At 36.0% G+C, this 23,074-nt stretch overlaps 2 protein-coding genes across 8 annotated transcripts; one reads left to right on the top strand and one right to left on the bottom strand.

The window, feature by feature from the left end:
* Positions 1-2,813: 2,813 nt before the first annotated feature.
* Positions 2,814-11,893, bottom strand: fbxo8 (F-box protein 8). 6 transcript variants are annotated; one of them, XR_013816184.1, is made up of 7 exons: positions 11,666-11,893; positions 9,022-9,370; positions 8,006-8,132; positions 7,333-7,451; positions 6,909-7,105; positions 4,382-5,452; positions 2,837-4,331 (listed from the first exon to the last, which is right to left on the bottom strand). XR_013816184.1 is itself a non-coding variant. In XM_079812283.1 (6 exons), the coding sequence occupies exons 2-6, from the start codon at positions 9,360-9,362 to the stop codon at positions 5,265-5,267; spliced, it is 972 nt and encodes a 323-aa protein (XP_079668409.1). In that variant the 5' UTR covers positions 9,363-9,370; positions 11,666-11,893; the 3' UTR covers positions 2,814-5,264. The 6 variants fall into 6 exon arrangements, 2 of the variants coding, with proteins under 2 accessions (XP_079668409.1, XP_079668410.1); XR_013816185.1 differs by having other exon boundaries at positions 11,447-11,881; XR_013816186.1 differs by having other exon boundaries at positions 3,543-4,274; positions 4,328-5,452.
* Positions 11,711-22,218, top strand: cep44 (centrosomal protein 44). Of its 2 annotated transcripts, none has more exons than XM_079812282.1 (11): positions 11,711-11,806; positions 12,469-12,559; positions 16,890-17,037; positions 18,407-18,553; positions 19,603-19,701; positions 19,794-19,952; positions 20,915-21,127; positions 21,534-21,594; positions 21,695-21,789; positions 21,890-21,924; positions 22,046-22,218. In XM_079812282.1, the coding sequence occupies exons 2-11, from the start codon at positions 12,471-12,473 to the stop codon at positions 22,092-22,094; spliced, it is 1,095 nt and encodes a 364-aa protein (XP_079668408.1). In that variant the 5' UTR covers positions 11,711-11,806; positions 12,469-12,470; the 3' UTR covers positions 22,095-22,218. The 2 variants fall into 2 exon arrangements, with proteins under 2 accessions (XP_079668408.1, XP_079668407.1); XM_079812281.1 differs by lacking the exon at positions 11,711-11,806 and adding an exon at positions 12,173-12,234.
* Positions 22,219-23,074: the final 856 nt, after the last annotated feature.

Genomic DNA, 23,074 nt, shown 5'->3' on the forward strand with positions numbered 1-23,074 from the left:
TAGGATGCAAATTCTGTATTATAAATAGCCTACATAAACACAAATAAATAAGAATCGGTGTGTGATAGATTTGTTCACCTGGATATGCCTATTGGCCTTATTTAGGTTCATTTAAAATTTTGCTCAAATCAAAACGAGGATATGAGGGATATATATGCAGAGTCTGGCATCATCATGCAAAAGGAAATGCTGCAGTTACAGGCGCGTCCATCATCAGCACCAGTTGATTTCATACTGGCCCAAATTCCTGCATCCAAAATGAGCATATCTATGAAAACACGGGGTTAAGACATTTTAATAAACTAAAGTATAGCCTATGTTAAATCCTTCTCTGTAGGATTTTTAGAAACGTCACCCTGCTGGGAAAAAACACAAGAAGCCTATGCTGGACTGGTCTTAGCTGGTCTCACTGCCCATCAAACACGGTTAAACAGGCCAATAAGACAGTCTAAACTGATGTTCAAAAGTCGGCTAGCAGCTCTCCCAATCTGACGAACTTAAAAGTGCCTCAAACCTTTGTAAAACCAGCGTTTCCCAAAAGCAACGAATGGTCGCAAGTTCCGTCTTTATCAGCAGTGGAACGACCATATTGGATGCTTTTGGGAAACGCACCCGCAAGTTCCGTCGTTATCAACATAGTTCAACCAGTCAGTGTTTCCCGAAACCATCGTTCGAACGAACGTTCGCAAACAGCGTCGCAAACTTGTGTGGTTGCAACGACAGCTCTCGACCTGTGGTTAGAAGCATAGTGTCTTGTTTGCATGACATGTGGACTTAATAAATCCTTATCTTGAGCAAAATAAGCAAGCTGGCATTCAGTACAACCTATATCTTTTATTTAGAATACATAAAAATGTCATTAATGTCTTTTAGTTTGTCAAGAGATTTAAAGCACCGTTTTTGAAGAGTGCGCATGTGCGGACGTGCTCTGGTAGGCCTACGTAAAAAAGACCCTATTTGAATCTGGAAATAAAGCAAAATAACTGAGAAAAATTTGAATTATTCCTCTGGTGCCATATCCATAATGTGTAGCAAAAATCTAGCATGAATTCGATCTCAAAATAATTAGTTAAAAGCATTTATTACTCCACCACCTGCGTGACATCATTAACCAACGTGGTTGAACGACATATTTGCGACAATACGGTTTCGGGAAACAGTCGTGACTAGCTAGTTGATTTCTTCAACGATGCATCGTACTATGGTCGTTAAGCAGTGAGTTACGTCGTTGTACGGGAAACGCACCCCATGTTGGGAGACAAGCGAACCAAACTGCAAACTTTGTTCAGCACAGGAAAAATAAATTAATCGCATTGTCCGATGACACATGACTAAGGAAGCCAATCAACCTAAATAATCACTCACTCAGAAATTCTTTATTATTTAGTACAGAAACCTTGCGTTTGAGGCGGTGGTCGCTGGGTGATGGGGTTGGTTTGCAGGAAACAATTATAGAAACAGGGGCACTCCCGTCCTCAAGCGCAGGGTCTGGGTTATACCCGCATTATAGAGGAGGACACCTAGAAAGAGGACCAGCCTAAACAACCTGCCGTCATTACACAGAACAGCTAGGACTATAGACAACCTCCACATCCCTACTTGTTTCAAAACTCACACTGACTAGTGCCATATCGTTAAGAAATACAGTAAAGCCTATGTCCAGAATACCTTTTTTTTTTTTTGTTTATCGAAAAGTTTGAAATCAAATTCATTTATTCGAAGCAAATTTAGACGATAGGCCTATCCAGGGTAAATCAGGGCAAAACCGAAAAAACAGACACTCATTGTGACCCTGTCGCCTGTCCCCATTGGATCTGCATTGGCCCTGTGTTTTAACACAGAAAATATAAAATTGATCGACTTCAAAGACAGCATATGTCGAACTAGCCTTCTCCATGGCCCATATAAAACGTTAATATTAAATTAAAACCAAAAAATCCAATTACTCGAGACATTTGCTATAAAAGCGGAGACCTTTGGGTTGGCAGTTGTGGTTACATTTTTTTTTTTTTTTTTTTTTTGGAGCATCATGACTTTTGGCATCTGCTTGGCATTCATGTCGAAGAACGAGTTGCGTGAGAGTAACACTGTTAAAATAATCCAAAGCACTTTCCCAGGAGAAGAAGCATATCCAAAATAATAATAAGAGAACATTCGTGATCTGTTATTCTCCTTGATGTCGTGCAGATCAGCTCATGCTCCCTATTTCCTTCTTTTTTTATCACCACAATGATTTAATTTATTAAACGGTAAAATATAGCCTATAGCTATAAGCTATAAGGTGAATGTAGTCGCATCTTTTATAGGCCTAATTATTCTCGTAAAATACATTTTATTTAAACAAAATAATAGCTAATAATTATAAATTATATAGCCTATTAATATATATGTATATATATATATATATATATATATATATATATATATATATATATATATATATATATATATATATATATATATATATATATATATATATATATATATATATATATATTACAAGGCTATAGTTCCCATCTCTCTGTCATCACAGATTTGTGAAAATCACAAGGTCTTTGCGTTTTCTCTGGGGTGTCAGGTAGACCAGACGCAATTTCAGGCGTCAGAGAGGCTCGCGCTGTTGTTGAGCTATAGTTGTATTGATGAAATGCAGTCATAGCGAAGGCAAGGACTTCATCAATCATGCCAAATTATAGCCAAAACTCTGCCATTAGACCTGAGAAACATAACGTCACCTCAGATAAACAACATTTTAACGACATACCGTTGATAAATCCATGAACAAAACAGAAAAAAAGTAGGACAGCTAGGTTATCTGCAAAAATAACATGCATTTTGATTGAATAAAACATTTATTGTTTTCACCACTGAACTTGTTGATGACATATTAGAGGTCGAGCAAAGTAATAAAATGAATCACATGTAGTTTATTTTATTATAGAAGAAGGGGAAACCGAGACCACTTTTTACACCGGTCAGTAGCCTAGGTTTATTTTTAAAGATAATTTATGGGCGCATATACATTAAAGAGTTGGCTACAAAAACAGCTACTGGTCCTTTTTTATTCTCTTAATAGTAGCCTTTTGCATACTAAATGTAGTCTATAACATTTTAAAAACATCGCTAGAAAATATAGAAAACCCAGTGCATCCTTTTCAGTTGAATCGACCATATTGCTTCATGCCTTAGTGTGGTTATTTTGTGTTCACTTGTTTAATCAGCTATTGTAGGCTACCCAATAATAACAATAATACAATATTGGAAGTTTAATTTGGAGGATAAATTTCGCGCCAACTTTATTTTATAGTTAGTGAGTTGTAAACGTTTGTGACAACTATAGCCGTCTAAGAATTCACATACGGTCAGTTAGCCTACTCCTATTCAATTTCAAGCACAAATGTGTAGCAACTTCCATCAAAAGTAATCTTTTCATTTGCCCGCCATAGAAACGATAATTCTTGCGAAGACAGTTGCGATGTCTTTCTCACGCAGAGTAATTTTGAAATCATAAGCCTACAAAGTTGAAACAATCGCATTCATTTAACCTGAGAAAATTGTTTATTTTGTCTGACCAATAAATGTTTGTCCTCTAATTTCTAGAAAGAAATACTCCAATATTATTATAAATAGCTTGCAGTCCCACAATTTATGTAAATTCCGATTTACAAAAAAATTGCAATTATTACAATATTTATGTTTTTTCCCCAATCAAATAATATGTCGTATTTAAACACATGCATTGCTTTTTTAAATGTTAAGGATCAACCAGTGAACACACATGCACACGTGACTATGCAAACAGTGATTTTCAAAGTTTTATTTGTGATACAATCTATAAGTGCGTTAGTCCAGTGTTATCATTCTGAAAACTATATTAAACAAATTATTTCTGCTATTTAACCAAAATAATAGCTGAGCATATAGTCAAAAGAACCAAGGAAAAATGAGCTGTAATCTGTTATTAAAATTACAGTTAATTCAGCACTGGATAACAATGGTCAGAATTATTGTGTCATGGTAAATATGTCAAAAAAGTGCAAACAAGAATTCAATCTTTTAATTGAGAGAAAAACCACAACTCTTAGTTAAAATACTCCAAAATAAAATTTAATGTTTATAAATCTCTATAGTTAAATATATACATTATGTGCAAATAAAATGTTCAACATTAAATTAAACTATGCAGAGCGTGTGAATAATAATATTGTTCCTTATTATTGTGTATATGTTGTTTAGTAATTATTCCTCTTTATTGGCACCCTATTGTAGAAAATCTGAATAAAAGAAAGAAAAAAAATCCCCATATTTATGAACTGGGAGTAAATACTTAACTAAAAGAAAGAAAAAAAAATCCCCATATTTATGAACTGGGAGTAAATACTTAACTAAAAGAGATGTCCAATGAATTTTTTGAGAAAAGTTTCTCTCCATGAACGTATTCAGATTTTCAGATGATACATGATGAAAGCTGATTTCATTTGCTTGTATATGAAGTATTTGCAGGTATATAATTTAAATAGGATTGGACAGTCTAAATTTGGTGTACAAAAAAAAAAAAAAAAAAATAGAAAGGAAGATGACCAAAAAAGGTACCAAACCTACGAAACATATGTAATAAAAATTCAGTGCATACAATGTCTCAGGGTTTTACTCTTCTCAAGGAAGATGAGACTTATGTGACAATGCACAAACGCAAAGCCTCCTAAAACAAGAAAGTACACATAGAATTAAAATAAAATGCTTTTGTTCATTTTCATTAGTTCTGCTGTTTTAGTCTGTCAATCCTTTGATATCACAGTGACTAGACTGAACGTCTTAGACTTGCCTGCATTTTGTAGATATGGCAAAAAGGCTGACATTCATTTGATATAAGATGTTTTCAAATTAGAATGAGGAAGAAAATAGATGTCTTTGTAAATATGAGCCCCGTTAAGTCTACATTCAGCTTTAACTGACTTCATAGCTTATCTCATATATCTTCATGTAGCTACATAGTTTTGCATGTTAAGCAGTTTATTGTAGGTAAACCTTGTCGCTACCATTGCTAGCCTGCTAACAACTGACTTGCTTTGCCGATTCTTCACATTGTGGCTGTCCTCCACGTCTTTGTAATGCAGCGCATCATAACAAGAGCCTAACTCATAGGACTTCATTTTAAAATGAGTTCTGACAGTGTTTCTTCCAGCTTCAAGTGTAATCCTTCCTAGTGCATTCGCTAATGTTTTATGTGCCAGCTCTCTCTGACGTTTCAAGCGCTGTAGTGCCTAGGCCGCCACGTGGCCGATTAGATAGATGTTGTCATAGAGGTGGCCAACAAAGTCCTCGCTGATGTTCTGAGCAGCCCGCCGTGTGTTTCGGATAAACTCTCTCTTGGACATCTTGTTCTTTACGTGAGGGCTGGTCAGATCGATGGAGAGAAGGATGAGGGAGTAGCACAGCACGTACACCGCATCTGCAAAACCAGAAGAGAGAGAGAGAGAGAGAGAGAGAGAGAGAGAGAGAGAGAGAGAGAGAGGTGTGTTATGTCATTTTTCCATTGTAATGTTCTAACCCCTATCTCAAATAAAATTGTTTGCATTATGCAGAAACTTTAATTTGTTACCTTATTTATTTGATCAAAAATACAGTAAAAACCGTAATATTGTGAAATATTATTACATTTGATAATAACTGTTTTCTGTTTGAATACATTTAAAAATGTAATGTATTCCTGTGATGCAAAGCTGAATTTTCAGCATCATTACTCCAGTCTTCAGCATCACATGATCCTTCAGAAATCATTCTATATGCTGATTTGGTGATTAATTATTATAAATTAATATTGGTGCTAAATTATTAATAATGGTTTGTATTATTATCAATGTTGAAAACTGTTTTTGCTGCTTTATATTTTATTAATATATATGTTTTTAAACTGTGATACATTTATTTCAGGATTCTTTGATTAATAGAAATGTCAAAAGAACAGCATTTATTTGAAATAGAATTATAAATGTCTTTACTGGCACTTGACTCAAATTTAATTTTATTTAATTTAAGTATTAATTTATATATTTTTAGAACCCCTTTTTTAGTATCTTAAGGACCCCAAACTTTTAAATAATTGTGTATTATAAATAGTAATACTATATTACTGTATTATATAATAGTGTATGTTTTCACAAAATATTACTGTTTTTTTAATAATAAACAGTTTTTTTTACATTAATAATAATAAGAAAGTTTCTTTAAAGCAATAAATCAGCACATTAGTTACTTTAAATTATAATATTTCACCATATTGTTGCTTTTACAGAATTTTACATCAAATACATGTATTGTTAATGAATTATTAATAAATGATTCCAAACCTTTGACTGCCAATATGGAAACAATGTGAGAAGAGCACAATTTGGCTTGAAGAGTGAGCTCTGTCAGTAATTTATAATAAATCTTCCTGCTTGTACAGTAGCACACATGCACTACAAGTCACATGTTATTGCAGGCAGTAACTCTGATTGGTTGGACTCGACACAGGGTCCTCTTTTGCTAACACTCTAAGCCAGTGGGCTTAGTTCGGCTTTAGAAGCCAACGGCAGTGTTAGTACAAAGGATTTCTCACATGTTGCTCTATACAAAGACAAGATCATGCAGATCTGCACCTAATAAAAGATGGTTGATTCAAATCAATACATGATAATGCTAATCCTGCAATTTGTGATTTGCATGTACCACAATTAGAACCAGCACTTCAACTTTAATCGTTGCCTATGGCAAAAATCTGTGAACGTCACTTGTGACCAGCTGTACATGCCTGTCACCCAACAAAGCAAACCACCGTAATCTTGATGTCGCAATTACACACTAGATCACATCGTAGTACAAGTGCCGTTCTGGTATCTGTAATGACTGTGCTGTAGTTCACTTACCAGGACTTAAGCCCATATCCTGGACCAAAGTGGGGTTGCAGGCACAGAAACGATGAGAAAACTTAGTGATGAGGGTCTCCAGGTACTCGCCCCTCTCCTCCGGGGCATGAATGTGTCTGAAGAAGTCCCTCAGTGCATTGGGGAGGAACTGGTTACTAAAATTATGAAGTGTGACCAGGTCATCCAGGACATCTCGTCTGCAAACACAGTAAACTTAATCAACATTTGTAGTTACTATCAGTAGTGGAATTAAATAAATTGAGATATGCATGTACAGTATATATGTTGTATAACAATTTATTGTGCCCAGTTGTTTCCCTCCAAATATGACTATGGTTCATGGTATTGATATATGTATGTAGCTTGGTATAAACAAATGTATTTTACAATAATTAAAGGAAATGAAAAAAATTAAGAAACGAACCGCTCATCAAGATAAATCCGCAGCATCTTCCAGTTCAGCATTCTGGTATAGAATATAAACTTGGCAATTTCCTTCGGGTGGTCCACAAGAATACCTCTGGACATGAAGTAACTGATACCCTGAATGAAAGAACCCACATAAAACAGGGTGTGGGGATTAGGGGAAAAAGTGAAGGAGGGGGCAAGCTTTTTTGCCAGACACCGCGGTTTAGTCCGGAGCAAGGCTATCGCATGTCCTTTAAGTGGACAGCTAAAGCTTTGCTAATCTAACCTAAGACACAAGCGAGGGGGAGTCAAGACATTCAAATGCATCTTTGAACAGAAATTATGTTTTAAGAGCAGCTTGCATGAGAGAAAAGCCATTCATTTCGTTTTAATCCGGGTTGTGGTCTAAAAGCCTATGTCATGCACCATTATTCATTCTAGGTGAGCTTGTAAAAATAATATATTTAGTCTGCAGTATGAGCATTGCTGGGTTATGTGGGAATTTACAGGGTGGAGGAGGAAACCGTCATATTAATCATAGCTAAGGCTGGTCAGAATTGTGTTTCCAAAGAACACTGTGGTTATGATAATTTCTCTGTTCTTTGCCCGTTTAAACATTAAATGGCTTGGCCTCTAATTACAGATACATTATTGTGGCGAGACAGAACAAAAGCTTGTATTTTTTGTACCTCTTGCGGGTTGGCGTTGAAGGTTAGACTTCCTTCATCTAATTCCATGTAGAGCTTTCTATAGGAAAATCCATAAGGAAGCCTTCGATTGTATATGGAACAGTGACCCCAAGTGGACTTGCACAGGCTAGAGGGCAGACAAAGAAAAACAAGCAGTTGAATAGGAGGAATGATAAAATATAAAATATTTTCTTCAGTAGTGGGAAATAGGTAATATCTATATACGTACATAAATATCAGAACAGTAGGAAATCTAGGAGCTGAAATAATGAATACACTTTAGTTCGCATCAAATCCATTGAAAGAAACATGATCCCCTGGTTTCACAGACAAGGCTTAAACTAGTCCCACACTTTAACGCATGTTGAGCTGTTTTAACTGAAAGCTACTTGCCCTGACATGTCTTAAATTAAGTCAGTGCCATTGTCACAAGATGCACACCAGTAATGTTTTTTTTCTAAGGCATGTTTATAAATGTTACTTAAATGTCCTAATTGAACTAAGGCTTAGTCCTGAATCAATCTAAGCCCTGTCTGTGAAACTGGCCTATGTTTCCTTCCTCCCTTATATAGTTCCTAAATTATTTCTGAGAAAATACTGAGACAATATTTGGACCCACTTTATATTAGGTGGCCTTAACTACTATGTACTAACATTTTACTTAATCATTTGCTACAATGTACTTATTGTGTACATACATGTTTTTACATTGTACTTACATTTAAAAAAATACCTGCATGTAATTACGTCTGTAATTAATTTCTGTAGTTACATTTGTAATTACACAGTTGGCACTTCCCTTACACCTAACCCTACCCTTAAACTTACCCATACCCCCACACCTGTCCCTAACTCTACCCGTATCCCACCTCAATATCAGCAAAGGTGTTTCGCAATACAATTTGAACACAGTAAGTACATTGTACTTATTTTTTGATGTAAGTACATAGTACTTAAGGCCACCTAATATAAAGTGGGGCCCAATATTTTATATGGAAGCTGAACACATCACTAACCCCTGCCACAGGTACTCATCATTGCCCAAGTCCTGCCACACACAGGAGGCCAGGCACAGGTCGGTAGCATTCAGGTAGGAGAGAATGGTGATGCTGAGCTCGGGCGGCATCATCTCAAGATCGATGAAGCCCTGTTCCTCTTTGCCCCTGCGGACACGCAGCAGGTGGCTGATGTCACTGCCGGGGACCTGGCACTGCGGTGTGCGGCGCTGCTGCAGCGGATCAGCCAGTGGGGGCCCCAGCCTCCGGCCCCGCTCTCTGTCCCGCTGGAGGAAGTACTGTTCACTGTACTGCTGCTGCAGCTGCTGGTTCCTCACCACCCTCCACAGACCCTGACCCATCTGCAGATCTGAAAAAAAAATAAATAAAAAATAATAATAATATATATATATATATATATATGCATTTCAGTACAACTTCATGCATTGAAATAGTGTACTTGTATACTAGTTTGTGTAGCTTGAGATAAAAAAAAAATGCCACTACGCCAACTTTTTTAGAATCCATTACTCAAGTCTTCAGTCACATGATCCTTCAGAAATTATTCTAATATTCTGATTTTGTGCTTAAACACTTATTATAATTGTTTTTATCAATGTTGTGCCATTTAATATTGTGGAAACCATGATACACTGCAATTTTAAAAGTTTAGGGTAAGTAAGGTTTAAAAAAAAAAGATCAAGCAAGGACACATTAATCTTTTTAAAAGTGACAGTAAAAACATTTATAGCCTTACTAAAGACCTCAATTTCAAATAAATTAACTTTCTGAACTTTCTACCCTGAAAGAAAATGCATCACTGATTCCACAAAAATAATAAGCAGCAAAATCAGTTTTCAACATGATAATAACAATAATAACAATAAATCTGTTAATATCAATAAATCAGCATATTAGAATGATTTCTGAAGGAAGTGTCACTGAACACTTTGCCATCACAGGAGTTACATTTTAAAATATATTACAATATATTACACACAAGTTACATTTTATAATATACAAAAATATAATATTTTAAATTGTAATCATATTTTAATATTGCGGTTTTTACTCTATTTTACATCAAATAAATCCAGCCCTAGTAAGCATAATAAACAAGTCATTATTTTGATCAGTAGTGAAAATAAAATGTTTTTCAACAGTAAATTCCAGTTTGAAATTGAGTCAAATTATGCTGTAGACCTCCATTAACTCTATGTGACCATTAAAAAAAACTGAAGTATGCTATATGCAACAGTTTCTGTTTTTGATTACATATACATTAACACAACATTTGATACACACAAGCTGCTTTTATTTCCCGTTTCGCTGAGAGCTTTGGTAAATCATATAATCTATTATTGTATTTATTTATTTATTATTAAGGGAAAGCTTTGTGCATTAAGCCTTTTATCTCTCTGCCTTCTGTTCCTACAAACTAAACCAGAGTAATCTAGAAGCCTCAAGCTCTCAGCACTTTATTTTTGATTTAGATCAAAGTTAGGTCCCCAAATCCTTACATCATCCGACAGAGCAAAACAGCCCAAAGGAAACTGTTTTTAGTGTGAGTGTGCAGTAGTCAGATGGGAAATAAAACCCCTGATGGCAGCTTTATCTCCACTACAGTAGCACTAATCCTCTCTCGGCGATATGCATTAAGCCTTTTTATGTGGCTCCGTCTAACTCCCTCCAAGGGCCTCGCTCTCTAAAACATATCTCAGTCAATGAGAAGCATTGCTATTCTTGTCTTTAATGGCTCTTGAATGCTCTCTGGTCGCTCTCCTTGTCACAGGGTCTCTAACATGACAGCTTTTCTCATATGATCTTGACATACTTGATCAGGACTGACGCAATGCTCTTTGGCATTCTGTAGGAGGAGCTTGGGAATTCTTAGACCTGCTTAAAACATGGAACGGAAATCTGAACAAGGTCAATGAACTCGTACAAGCAATTTCCCTCTGCTTTGCCTAAGGGCAGAAGCAGCTCTAAAACCCTTGAAAACACTTGCACTTATTAAGTTATAATATAAACATGTTTTTTTATGGTGGATAAGCTCATCTAACTCTCGTCTTTTAATTAAAAGTGAAAGTGAACAGGCTTGGCAACTCCATGCATATTCCAATTGTGTTACTCTTGACAACAAACTGTTTACAGTAAACTGAGACAATACAATGACAAGCTGGACAGAACAGCTATACCAGAATATCACAAAAACATAATTTACAGTCTCTAAAATATATATTTTAGGTCAATTGATAAGTACTTAAAACGTAGTTTAACTCTGACCTATTTTTTCTGCCTTTATTTGCATATCAGTAGCCTTTCAGATTTCTGCCCTAACAAAGGAGAACTCATCTGACACATTATAGAAGTATAAAAAACATTTGCACAAGCTCTGAGACTTTATAAATTATATAAATATATATTATTTAGTGTGATGACTCACATATAAATCGAGGTTTTCAACAGTTTATATTTTAAGTTATGGGTCTTCCATCATGTTTGGCTGAAGCACAACGTCCCGCCTCGCTCTAAAGCGATTGGTTGGAATACCAATTTGACACATAAACCCGATCTCCGATTGGCTGTTCCGCAAAGTGACGCATAGAACGCTTCTGTTTTTATTTTTCCAGCGTCAATCGCTCAAAGCAGCAGCACCACCCACCTCTGTGTATATGAAATACTTCTACCGCCGCCGCGACTAAATTAGTTGCTGATCTGCCAGTGTCTCACGGATGAAATTATCTCAGTCTTTTAACAAGAGCCCAGGACAGCCATCTTGACAGCTCCAACGCTGCAGATCGAGGTGAGACAGTCCTGTGACACTATCATTCATCAGTCCACTCGCCCCTCCTGTCTGTCCCTCCGCCTCCTCGAACACTCTGGCCAAACTGACGTTTCTTGTTATTGGTGGAAGTGACGCAAATCGCTTAAAGTAAAACAAGCACAGGTACATACAGTTGCACTTTCGATCGAAAAGTTTTCCGTTATGTTTGTATGGTTATATAAAATAAAATACATAAAATGAACGATTAAGTTCATACAAATAAATACGTGTAGGAATGAAAATACATAAAATAAATGATTAATTACATGAAATTGCATTACCAAATTTGTAAATATGAATGTGTAGACATGAATGTGTAGAAGTGAAACAGTGGGGTGAACCGTCGTCTCCCGGTGCATAGAAACCAATCAAAACAAACCCGGATATTTCAGCGGCAAAAACAAAAGGTTAACATTACTGTTTTTTAACTATAAAATACAACCATCGGTAAGACAGTTCGTACTGTATTACAATCGCAAATATATAATAATCAATGAATGCAAAGGATTTGCTTGTTGAAATAACATACCACGATAATTTTACATTGTATGGTCTATGAATTCTATTTGAACGATATGTAACGTTATTTAAACATATAGTGATACAAATGTTACTCCTGATGAAATCCTATGAAATTACAGAGATGGCCACTGGCGATCTGAAAGGATGTCTGAGAAAGCTGGAAGCCTCTCTCCGTTCTCTAAAGTATCCAAGAGAGGTGGACTACCAAAGGTATGAAATGTGAATTTTAAAGCAATTGTTCAGTCAAATATAACAATCCTCTCATTGTATAGGGGTTGGGCAATGGAACTGAAACATTGGCCAATATAGTGTTGGAGGTTTCACGCCTATATATACGCGGCCTGGTGGCCGATCTTCACTGATTTTCCATCAGTAAGAGCATTGTGAGAAGGTTGAATTAGCAGAGAATTAGCACAGATGTACGCTGGAAAGGACTATCAAACAGTTCTGGAGGACAATGTGCACCTAACGGCTCAAATATAGGACCCTTAAATTGGCTGCCGTTTATCAGCATGATAATGGACCAATACAAACAGCAAGACTTGTGACAGAATGGTTTGATGAACATGAAAGTGAAGTTGAGGGAAGTTGAACATCTCCCATGACCTGCACAGTCACAAAGATCTTAACATTTTTGATTCACTTTGTTATATTTTGTAGGACCAAGTCAGAAAACGTTTTCCTCCACCAGCATCACTTAGTGACCTGCCCACTGTTCTGGAAGAGGAAGGAAGGACTTGTATCTGTTATTCCCAAGACGAATTGATGCTGTATTGGCCGCAAAACGAGACCCTACTACACCATACTAATAAATTATTGTGGTCTAAAATCAGGTGTTTCATTGTCCAACCCCCATCCATCCATCCATCCCTCCCACACAACACACAACACACAACACAACACAACACACAACTGGTCAAAAGTTTGAGAACATTAAGTTTTTTCAAATGTTTTTGAACAAGTCTCTTCTGCTCACCAAGGCTGCATTGTTTTGATCCAAAATAGAGCAAACACAGTATTATTGTGAAATATTTGTACAATTTAAAATAACTTTTTTCTATTTGAATATATTTTAAAATGCAACGTATTTCTGTGATTCAAAGCAGAATTTTGAGCATCATTACTCCAGTCTTTAGAGTCACATGATCCTTCAGAAATCAATATGCTGATTTGCTGCTCAAGAAACATGTATCAATGTTGAAAACAGTTGTGTACAATTTTTTTTTCAGGATTATTTAATGAATAGAAAATTCAAAAGAACAGTATTTATCTGAAACAGAAAGCTTTTGCAACATTATAAATGTCTATACTGTCACTTGATCAATTTAAAGCATCCTTGCTGAATAAATGTATTACTTTGTTTAAGTCCCCCCCCTCCCCCCAAAAAAATCTTACAGACCCAAAACTTTTGAACAGTAGTAGCCTACAATGTTTCAAAAGTTTTCTATTTCAGATAAATACTTTTCTTTTGAACTTTCTATTCATCAAAGAATCCTAAAAAAGTTTTACACAGCTGTTTTCAACATTGATAATACACATAAATGTTTCTTGATATTAGAATGATTTCTGAAGGATCATCATGTGACACAAGATGAGTAGTGATGCTCATAATACATCACTATGTATATGTATATATATATATATATATATATATATATATATATATATATATATATATTTATACACTCACCTAAAGGATTATTAGGAGCACCATACTAACATACTAATACTGTGTTTGACCCCCTTTCGCCTTCAGAACTGCCTTAATTCTACGTGGCATTGATTCAACAAGGTGCTGAAAGCATTCTTTAGAAATGTTGGCCCATATTGATAGGATAGCATCTTGCAGTTGATGGAGATTTGTGGGATGCACATCCAGGGCACGAAGCTCCCGTTCCACCACATCCCAAAGATGCTCTATTGGGTTGAGATCTGGTGACTGTGGGGGCCATTTTAGTACAGTGAACTCATTGTCATGTTCAAGAAACCAATTTGAAATGATTCGAGCTTTGCGACATGGTGCATTATCCTGCTGGAAGTAGCCATCAGAGGATGGGTACATGGTGGTCATAAAGGGATGGACATGGTCAGAAACAATGCTCAGGTAGGCCGTGGCATTTAAACGATGCCCAATTGGCACTAAGGGGCCTAAAGTGTGCCAAGAAAACATCCCCCACACCATTACACCACCACCACCAGCCTGCACAGTGGTAACAAGGCATGATGGATCCATGTTCTCATTCTGTTTACGCCAAACAGATGGTTGACTCTACCATCTGAATGTCTCAACAGAAATCGAGACTCAACAGACCAGGCAACATTTTTCCTGTCTTCAACTGTCCAATTTTGGTGAGCTTGTGCAAATTGTAGCCTCTTTTTCCTATTTGTGGTGGAGATGAGTGGTACCCGGTGGGGTCTTCTGCCGTTGTAGCCCATCCGCCTCAAGGTTGTGCGTGTTGTGGCTTCACAAATGCTTTGCTGCATACCTCGGTTGTAACGAGTGGTTATTTCAGTCAAAGTTGCTCTTCTATCAGCTTGAATCAGTCGGCCCATTCTCCTCTGACCTCTAGCATCAACAAGGCATTTTCGCCCACAGGACTGCTGCATACTGGATGTTTTTCCCTATTCACATCATTCTTTGTAAACCCTAGAAATGGTTGTGCGTGAAAATCCCAGTAACTGAGCAGATTGTGAAATACTCAGACCGGCCCGTCTGGCACCAACAACCATGCCACGCTCAAAATTGCTTAAATCACTTTCTTTCCCATTCTGACATTCAGTTTGGAGTTCAGGAGATTGTCTTGACCAGGACCACACCCCTAAATGCATTGAAGCAACTGCCATGTGATTGGTTGATTAGATAATTGCATTAATGAGAAATTGAACAGGTGTTCCTAATAATCCTTTAGGTGAGTGTGTATATATATATATATATATGTATATATGTACAAAGATTGAGTGTACAAAGCAATTTACCTATCTGCTCTTTTGGACGGCTGCGAAACCTGGAGCCCCTATCGCCAACCCTATCACCTGGAAGTCCACCTGTTAGACCGGTCTTGATGCCCACGAAGCGGCCATACATACTTTTTGTGTATGTTACACTTACATTTATGCCTTTGGCAGACACTTTTATCTAAAGCGACATTGTAATAAAGAAATACATTTTAACAGTTTAGGCATTCCCCTTAGAGTCAAACCCATGACATTGGCAATGCTAGCGCCATTCTTTGCAGTTTGAACTACAGGAATACTTATGCTTTTCACGAATGTGGATGGGGTAAAAGGAAGGCCTGATTGTCCTTTGATGGTTAGCATGAAATAAAAGTTAACACTATGTGATGAGTGAACATCGGGTCATTGACAATGAGTCTAGGCCTTTTATGTCTTTGATAGAGATAGAGAAAAAAGTCTTGGCCAGTCAAGTGATTGTGAAGTAGTTGACCAGCTTTCAAAGAGACAGACTGAAGTCTTCATTGTGGAAATAGAAAAAAGTGTAATTTGTTAGGTTAGAGCTGCATAATTAAACATTATAGATCGTGATCTCGAATCTTATCTCATTTAGGAATCTTATTCATGTATATGACACAACTTTACTAACTCTTTTCAACCTCACTGTTTTGTTATTTATGTATTACAAATATTCATATCACAGAAGTACTGGGGTTAGAGTTTTCGGATATAATCACACCTTTTGAAATGAACTTGGCGCTTCAAATAACGTTTGTATCGATTACATAGTTACGGCAAAAGGTGGCGGCAAGTGTTGAAAAAAAAAAAGTGTATTTGTCATTTAATCATTCATTCAAGAGATTTGTTCAAAAACGCTGATTTGAACGCCTTTGATGCTTACAGTTGGTTTTTAGCCCCTATATTTTCCCTTCCCTCCTCAAGCAAGTAAATAAAGGGACCTCCTTTAGTAAAATGTGACTACATTGACACTCGATAAAAATCTCCCAACCTTTATGAATGTATAGCTCTTCTGAATTCAGTTTTCACATGCAGTCAGCAGAGATGATATATGCGGGATGTAATTAATTAGACATTAACGTCCTCCAATTCCACCCCCCACTTTTTTGGCCTAGACTTTAAACATCTTGACTCATATAAACATTCAAAATGGGGGTCTGCCAGTGTTTCATGTCCCATATTTTGTTTTGAAGTTTGGAAAGTTGAAGACTTGTCCCAAGCCTCTCCAATGCTGAGCTATTTTGTAAACAGGCTTTACAAAAACCAGCTCCGTTCCTCTACCAGGATCTCAAGCTGCACATCAGATGCTCAGTGAAGAGGTTTTGATGTGAGATGCATCAAACACAACATTCTTTTTAGAAAGACAGATCCGTTTGGCTTGTATATGCTGGAGATGATCCAGAAAGATGACTTAATTTGTCTCCAGCACGATACTCAAAATGGCTTGCAGACATGTTTCAAAACTTTATTTGATTGAAAACTTTTATGGTGTTGCTTTTGTGACACTTTTTACTGAGGTGATTGTCAGTACAAGTGCTTTATAATTTGATGTTGTGGTTTACTCTTCCAGATTGGCTGTGGGAGATCCATCAGCGTGTCTTCCTATTGTGAGCTTTACCTTCACGTCCTTTTCCCCCTCACTCACAGAGCACCTGGTCGATTATGGTGTGGAACTTACCGGAATGAATGATTTACGATTTATTGAGAATGTTTATAAGGTGAATTGCATGAATGTAGCTTATTATATATTATTTTCACCATGTATATTATGTATATGTATATTATACTGTATTCACTACGGTTGTTATTTAATAGGATGAAAATATTTTAAAGGGATAATTCATAAAATAAAATTCTGTCATTGTTAACTCTTCATTTCAAGTTAGTGGTCACCAAAACCAACATTCTTCAAAATATCTTATTTTGCATTCAGCAGAAAATATAGTTTTGAAACATGACAACATCCCTTTAAAATCTTGTTTAAAAAATTGAGTCATAGTTAAAAGGCTATGTTATATATACAGCTAACATGTTTTATGGATGGCGTTAGCTATTGGATAATTTTCATTTGAAATCAACAACAGATCTTTATTAGCATGCATGTTTGTGACAGTGCAATCCCCTTTAATTTGACTTTTATAAACTGCTGTTTCTTTCAAGAGCTAGTGGTTTTGAGGAGTTTTGTTTTATATTGATCAGAGTTGTTGCAGTTGCATTGTTTCAGTCAAAATGAGGTCAAAAATAATAGTTTAGAGCTACGACCGTGTCAATAATAATGTTTTTCACATTGACTTTTAATGAGGTGGATTTTTTTTTTTTTTTAAAGCAATTTTACATGTAATGAAATTTACAAAGCCATGCTTTATGTTCCCTAATAGCCATTTTATTGGCACTGTTCCTGATCTCTGAGGGTTTTAACCCCCAAATCAGAAACGTAGGTCTCTTCCAGAGCTCTGATTCGGAGCATCTGTAGCCCCATTCTCCTGCATTCAGATGTTCAACTGGCAGCTCTTCTCCACCAAGTCTTGAGTAATTAAAATTCTCTGCTAGCCTTCATGTTGGTCCAAGTCATCTGATCTCTGATTAACTCAAAGCCAATTCTGTACGTTTATCCGTGGGACTGAAGAGCTGCTCTGTCTTTCGACACGTCATGCTATGCATTGACCTTTCGTGCCGTTTTAAAAGTTCTGGCCTTCGTCCCAGGATCATCTGCAGCTCACGTGAAATATTCTGGGGGGAATTAGTGGTCTCAGTATTTTACCTTGAGGGCCTCAATGGCATTTGCTAAAAATTAGAGTTGTTGTAACAGGAAAGTAGTGTTTCTGTTTAGCAGTTCTATCATATTTTTCCAGTCATCATTTTTCCCTTTGCGCTACAGCTCATTGTTTACATATGGCTTAGTCCTCCTGTGATTAGTCTTGGTGGCTCTTCTGGAGTTCCTCCTGTACCAGAAATTCTACAAATCAAATTTTTGTTTGTGATTTTAATCCGCTCAGGGGTTCGTTTCCTTCTAATTCATTTAATATGTTAGACCCTTAAAGTTTTTGTTGTATATGCATTTTCATGGGAACATCTCTTAAAATGTAGGTCTTGAGGGATGTGTTCAGCTATAAGCCATTGTTGACCAAACAGCAGTTTCTTCAGTTTGGCTTTGCTGAGAGGAAAGTCACCATTCTCTGTGATATCATTGGCCTTGTTCTCAACAAGCACAAAGAACTCACTAAAGAAAGCAAGGTATCTCAAAGAAGTACCCACATACGTTTTTTCTTAAATAGAGATATGATACCATTTCAGTTACCAGCCAGTTATTGTTTTATTTGAAGGGTTACTTCACCAAAAAAAGGCAATTATCATCAATTACTCACCCTCATGTCATTCCAAACCCGTAAGACTTTCGTTCATCTTTTGAACACAAATTAAGATATTTTGAATGAAATGAGAGATTTCTGCTTTTTGATGCTTAAAAAAGTTCATAAAGAGATTGTAAAACCAATCGATATGATATGAGCGGTTTAGTCCAAAATTCCTGCTTGATTGTTGTGTATAATGAATAGATTTAATTTAGGCTTTTATTTACATATAAACATTGAATGGCAATCATAAACAGAAGCTCAACAGAACCTGCTTGACGCGTGAGAACAAACCTCATTGGTTCCTGCAGAAGCTCAAACGTGTTTTGCGTAACACAAGAATGAACCTCATTGTTTCTTGCACGTCAAGCGAACATGCTTGAGCTTCTGTTTACCATTTCTGATGTGTGCAATGATGAATGTTTATATGTGAATAAAAGCCTAAATTCAATCTGTTTATCATATAAACTGACCGTGTCTCTTCACAAAATTTGGACTATTCAATTCAAATCTCTTAGATTTCATTATTACAGGTTTGGAATGACATGAGTGTGAATAAATTATGAAACATTTAGGGCAAACTAACTCTTTAAATTTGAGCATTAATTTTGCATTCCTATTTCCCCTATTTTTACATTTACGTTTTTACATTTGCTGTCATCTGTCAAGTTAATTTTTATTAAAAACACTAATATTAAATAACATAATCTTTAGCTGTTCTCAAAATGATTATTTATTGTTAATACTTTACATTATGTTGTGATGCTTAAATTTACTTGATATTATTTGACATTTTACTTGACTTTACTTGATTTATTGGTTATTGGCCATATTGCATTTATTTGTTTATATGTATTATTTTAATATGGAAATAAATATGTATTTTTTTGTGTATTACTTTAATGGAATAAACAGTTTACAATTGTCTTACAGCATGTTAATAAGCCAAAGAGAAGGCCTCAGTTGAAGAGCTGCATTAAAAATGAGATCCCTTCTGCTGAGAGTAACTCACTGGTGTTAACAGCCCTGACAGTAAGTGTTCATGGAAACCTCATGTTTTATAAAATAAACATAATTGATTTAATAATAATTATTATTATTATATCTGCTTCTTTCCCTCTGAGGTACCTCAGACGCAGCCACTGGTAGAAAGGCATCTTGGCTGCAGCTCAGCACCAGCTCAGATCAGATGCTCTTCAGATGAGCAGCCACAATATGAAGATGAAACAGAAAAGGAGGATTTAGAACATTTTGAGGATTTGCCTCTACCTACAGATTCCACTGTGAGAATGCGTGCAACACATGTACACACAGGGAGGTGCATGAGTAATGGACATTATGCAGCAACTAGTCAGCTTTAATGGTCAAAAGAAAGTGTAAAGTGCTACGAGAAACTTGGTTGCTTATCACAAGCCGTAGCAGTGTTGTTTTCTCCACAGCAAACACTGTTGTTAATAGAAATACATTTTTTTTTCTTTTTTAGAAAGTCTTGACTTTTTTTGTGGATATTATTCATTTATTAATTTTTTTCAAACGTAGGTTGTTAATGTTAGATTTTTTTAAACCATTATTAAAGATAATAAATATATGGTGATTAAAATAAAATATATATTTTACATACACTACAGTTCAAAAGTTTTGTGTTTTGAAATAAGTCTCTTATGCTCACCAAGGCTGCATTCAAAAATACAGTAAAAAAAAATATTGTAAGCAATATTGTAAAATATTAGTACAGTTTAAAATTGTTTACTTTCATAATATATTGAAATGTAATTTATTCCTGTAATGGCAAAGCTGAATTTTCAGCAACATTACTCCAGTCTTCAGTGTCACATGATCCTGCAGAAATCATTCTAAAATGCTGATTCAGTGCTCAAGAACATTTCTTATTACCCATGTTGAAAACAGTTGTGCTGCTTAATATTTTAGTGGACACCGTCATACATGTTTTCAATACAACAGCATTTGTATCCTTATCAGTGTCTTTTAATGTCACTTTTGATCAATTTTATGCATCCTTGCTGAATAAAAGTATTTTATCTTACTGACCCCAAACTTTTCAATGGTAGTGTACTTCATACACATTGTAACTTTCATTAAAATTTTCTGGGTCCATTGGTGTTTTTTTTCTAAGTTGTGGAACTAAGCTACACAACTACTCAAATTGCCAATTCCTAGTACACACAATCTTCTGCAAAATTCTGCACTTGTTCAATCCACTCTAATGCACATACTGTCTCTTTAGGAGTGTGTGTTAGAGAGCCGGCTGAGGGGCGTGGAGGTAAGTCTTCTGGAGAGTGTTGGCAGACTTGAGCAGCGATTGGCCCTCATGGAACACAGGATACATGCTTTGGAGAAAAGCTTGGCTGGCAAGATTATCATCGAGAGCAACCAGTGGGAGAACTTGGAGAGTCGCGTGCTGCTGTTGGAGACCAGGCTGGCACTGACCTCAGCACAGGTAGGGGGAGTTTAACATCTGTTTGGGAGTTTGGAACTGTACTTTTGAATTTCTATTGCAATTGTGGCATAATGCTGCTTGCTCCCAAAATTCACTTTGATGATCAAGCTTGCGTTACGTGATGAAAAGCAGTGACAGTCAGTACAGATACACACACTAGTAAAGCTCTGTATGCTGTTTTATGAAGACTCCAAACCACTTTAGAGGTCAGATACGGGTATACAGCAACTGATTTGTTCAGGAAAACAGAATTTTGAAGAAATGTAATAGCCTAATGGTTCATGAGTGTTATTTTGTTTTGTGATTTGTTTTAAAACAGCAAGTTGGCTTTGCATCTCTTGAGAATGAATGAATATAAACAGATGTGTTATATGGTGCTCAAAAAAAGTTTTCTCTACTTCTATAGGGTTTAACTTCACAAGATGGGGTCTTCAACTCGGGCAAGGTTGAATTTAAAGAGAACACAGGTACTTTGCAACGTTTTAGCTTTTTAATTATAATAATTAAAATAAACTAAACATTCATAAAATCTAAAATTGTTGGATGTTCAATTTGTATCTGTTAAAGTATCTGCAAGTGGCTTTTCTACTGTGATTCAACCACCATCTGATATCAGTGACAATGGGCATCTTCTAGCCAGTTCTCCTCCCCCAGCTACCCAGGTGAGCATCCATCCATCCATCCATCCATCCAATTTTCTCATCTCATTTTCAAGAGAAATTTGTTTAATAACTACTCTATATTTTTCCTCCAATTTCTTAGAATTTTAAAGAAAGGCTGGACAGAATAGTTTGCATGTAAGTGTTGTTATTTTTATATAAATTAATTAATAGTTTAATATTTTGCTTGGAAAAACTGTCACTTAGACAAAGACTGCAGTGCACATTAATACATTGTTTTGTTCCTTTCCCATTTCAGGATGAAGGATACATCTAACATTCTGCAAAATATAGAGCCAACAATGTGAATTTGATCACAACCCAAGTTTAATACATTTTACAAAAAAATCATTCATTATTTACTCACCCTCATATTGTTCCAAACCTGTGTGCTGTTTTTCAGTTTTCTAAGAAACAAGAAAATACAATTTGAAAATAAAAAATACAATGAAACAAAAAGTTTGCTTCGCTCTTTCTATATAATAAACCCATATAGTGATCAGAGGTGGTCAAACGCCAAAAAAGGGGAAGAAATATCATAACAACAGACCATGTGTCTTGTGTGCTATATTTTTTCGTACTTTCTGACAGACTTTATGTGATCAACAGAACAAAATTGTAAGTTATTGAAAATCTTGCCCAACGCTAGCTTTCAAATCACATATTGCAACTTCACATCACTTCAGATTGGATGTCAAGGACATCATCAGTGACACTGGTTCTTGTGTCGCGTGAGAGTTTGATTTAAGAAGTGAGATTTTCACTGAAAAATGTCAGTCTGTTCCTCAAACAAAGGTGTTTTTTATTGTAATATTTTTATAATTTCTTTTGTCAATTTTGGTCACTTTGAAAGAGCTGTGTGAAGTGTTCCACTGAAAACAACATACAAGACTGGAATGAGTAAAGGGTGAGGAAAGTATTATTATTATTTATTGGGTGAACAATATTTCACTTTAAAATGCCTGCCAATTGATCCTACAGTTGCATTGACACAAATAAAGTGTCTTGTCCTCTAGATGTCACTGCTACCCAAGTAAAACCTAATGGTGAATTAGTCTATGGCGTCCTCTGTGGTCAGTTTTTTTGTATTGCACTCTGTGAAAGCAACATCAGTCCATTGCCACAAAACAGTTGTGCATGCACTTAAATATCAGATAAAGTAAAGGTGTATAATGACTGGGTGATTTCTCTGTGCATTAATATTAATGCTGTGTATTTGTTATGATTTTTTCTTTAGTACATGTTTCGAAAAAAGGGGAATAAAGTCTGAATGTATGACGTATAATTT

Source organism: Gobio gobio, assembly GCF_949357685.1.
Source record: "Gobio gobio genome assembly, chromosome: 3".
Taxonomy (NCBI): Eukaryota; Metazoa; Chordata; class Actinopteri; order Cypriniformes; family Gobionidae; genus Gobio; species Gobio gobio.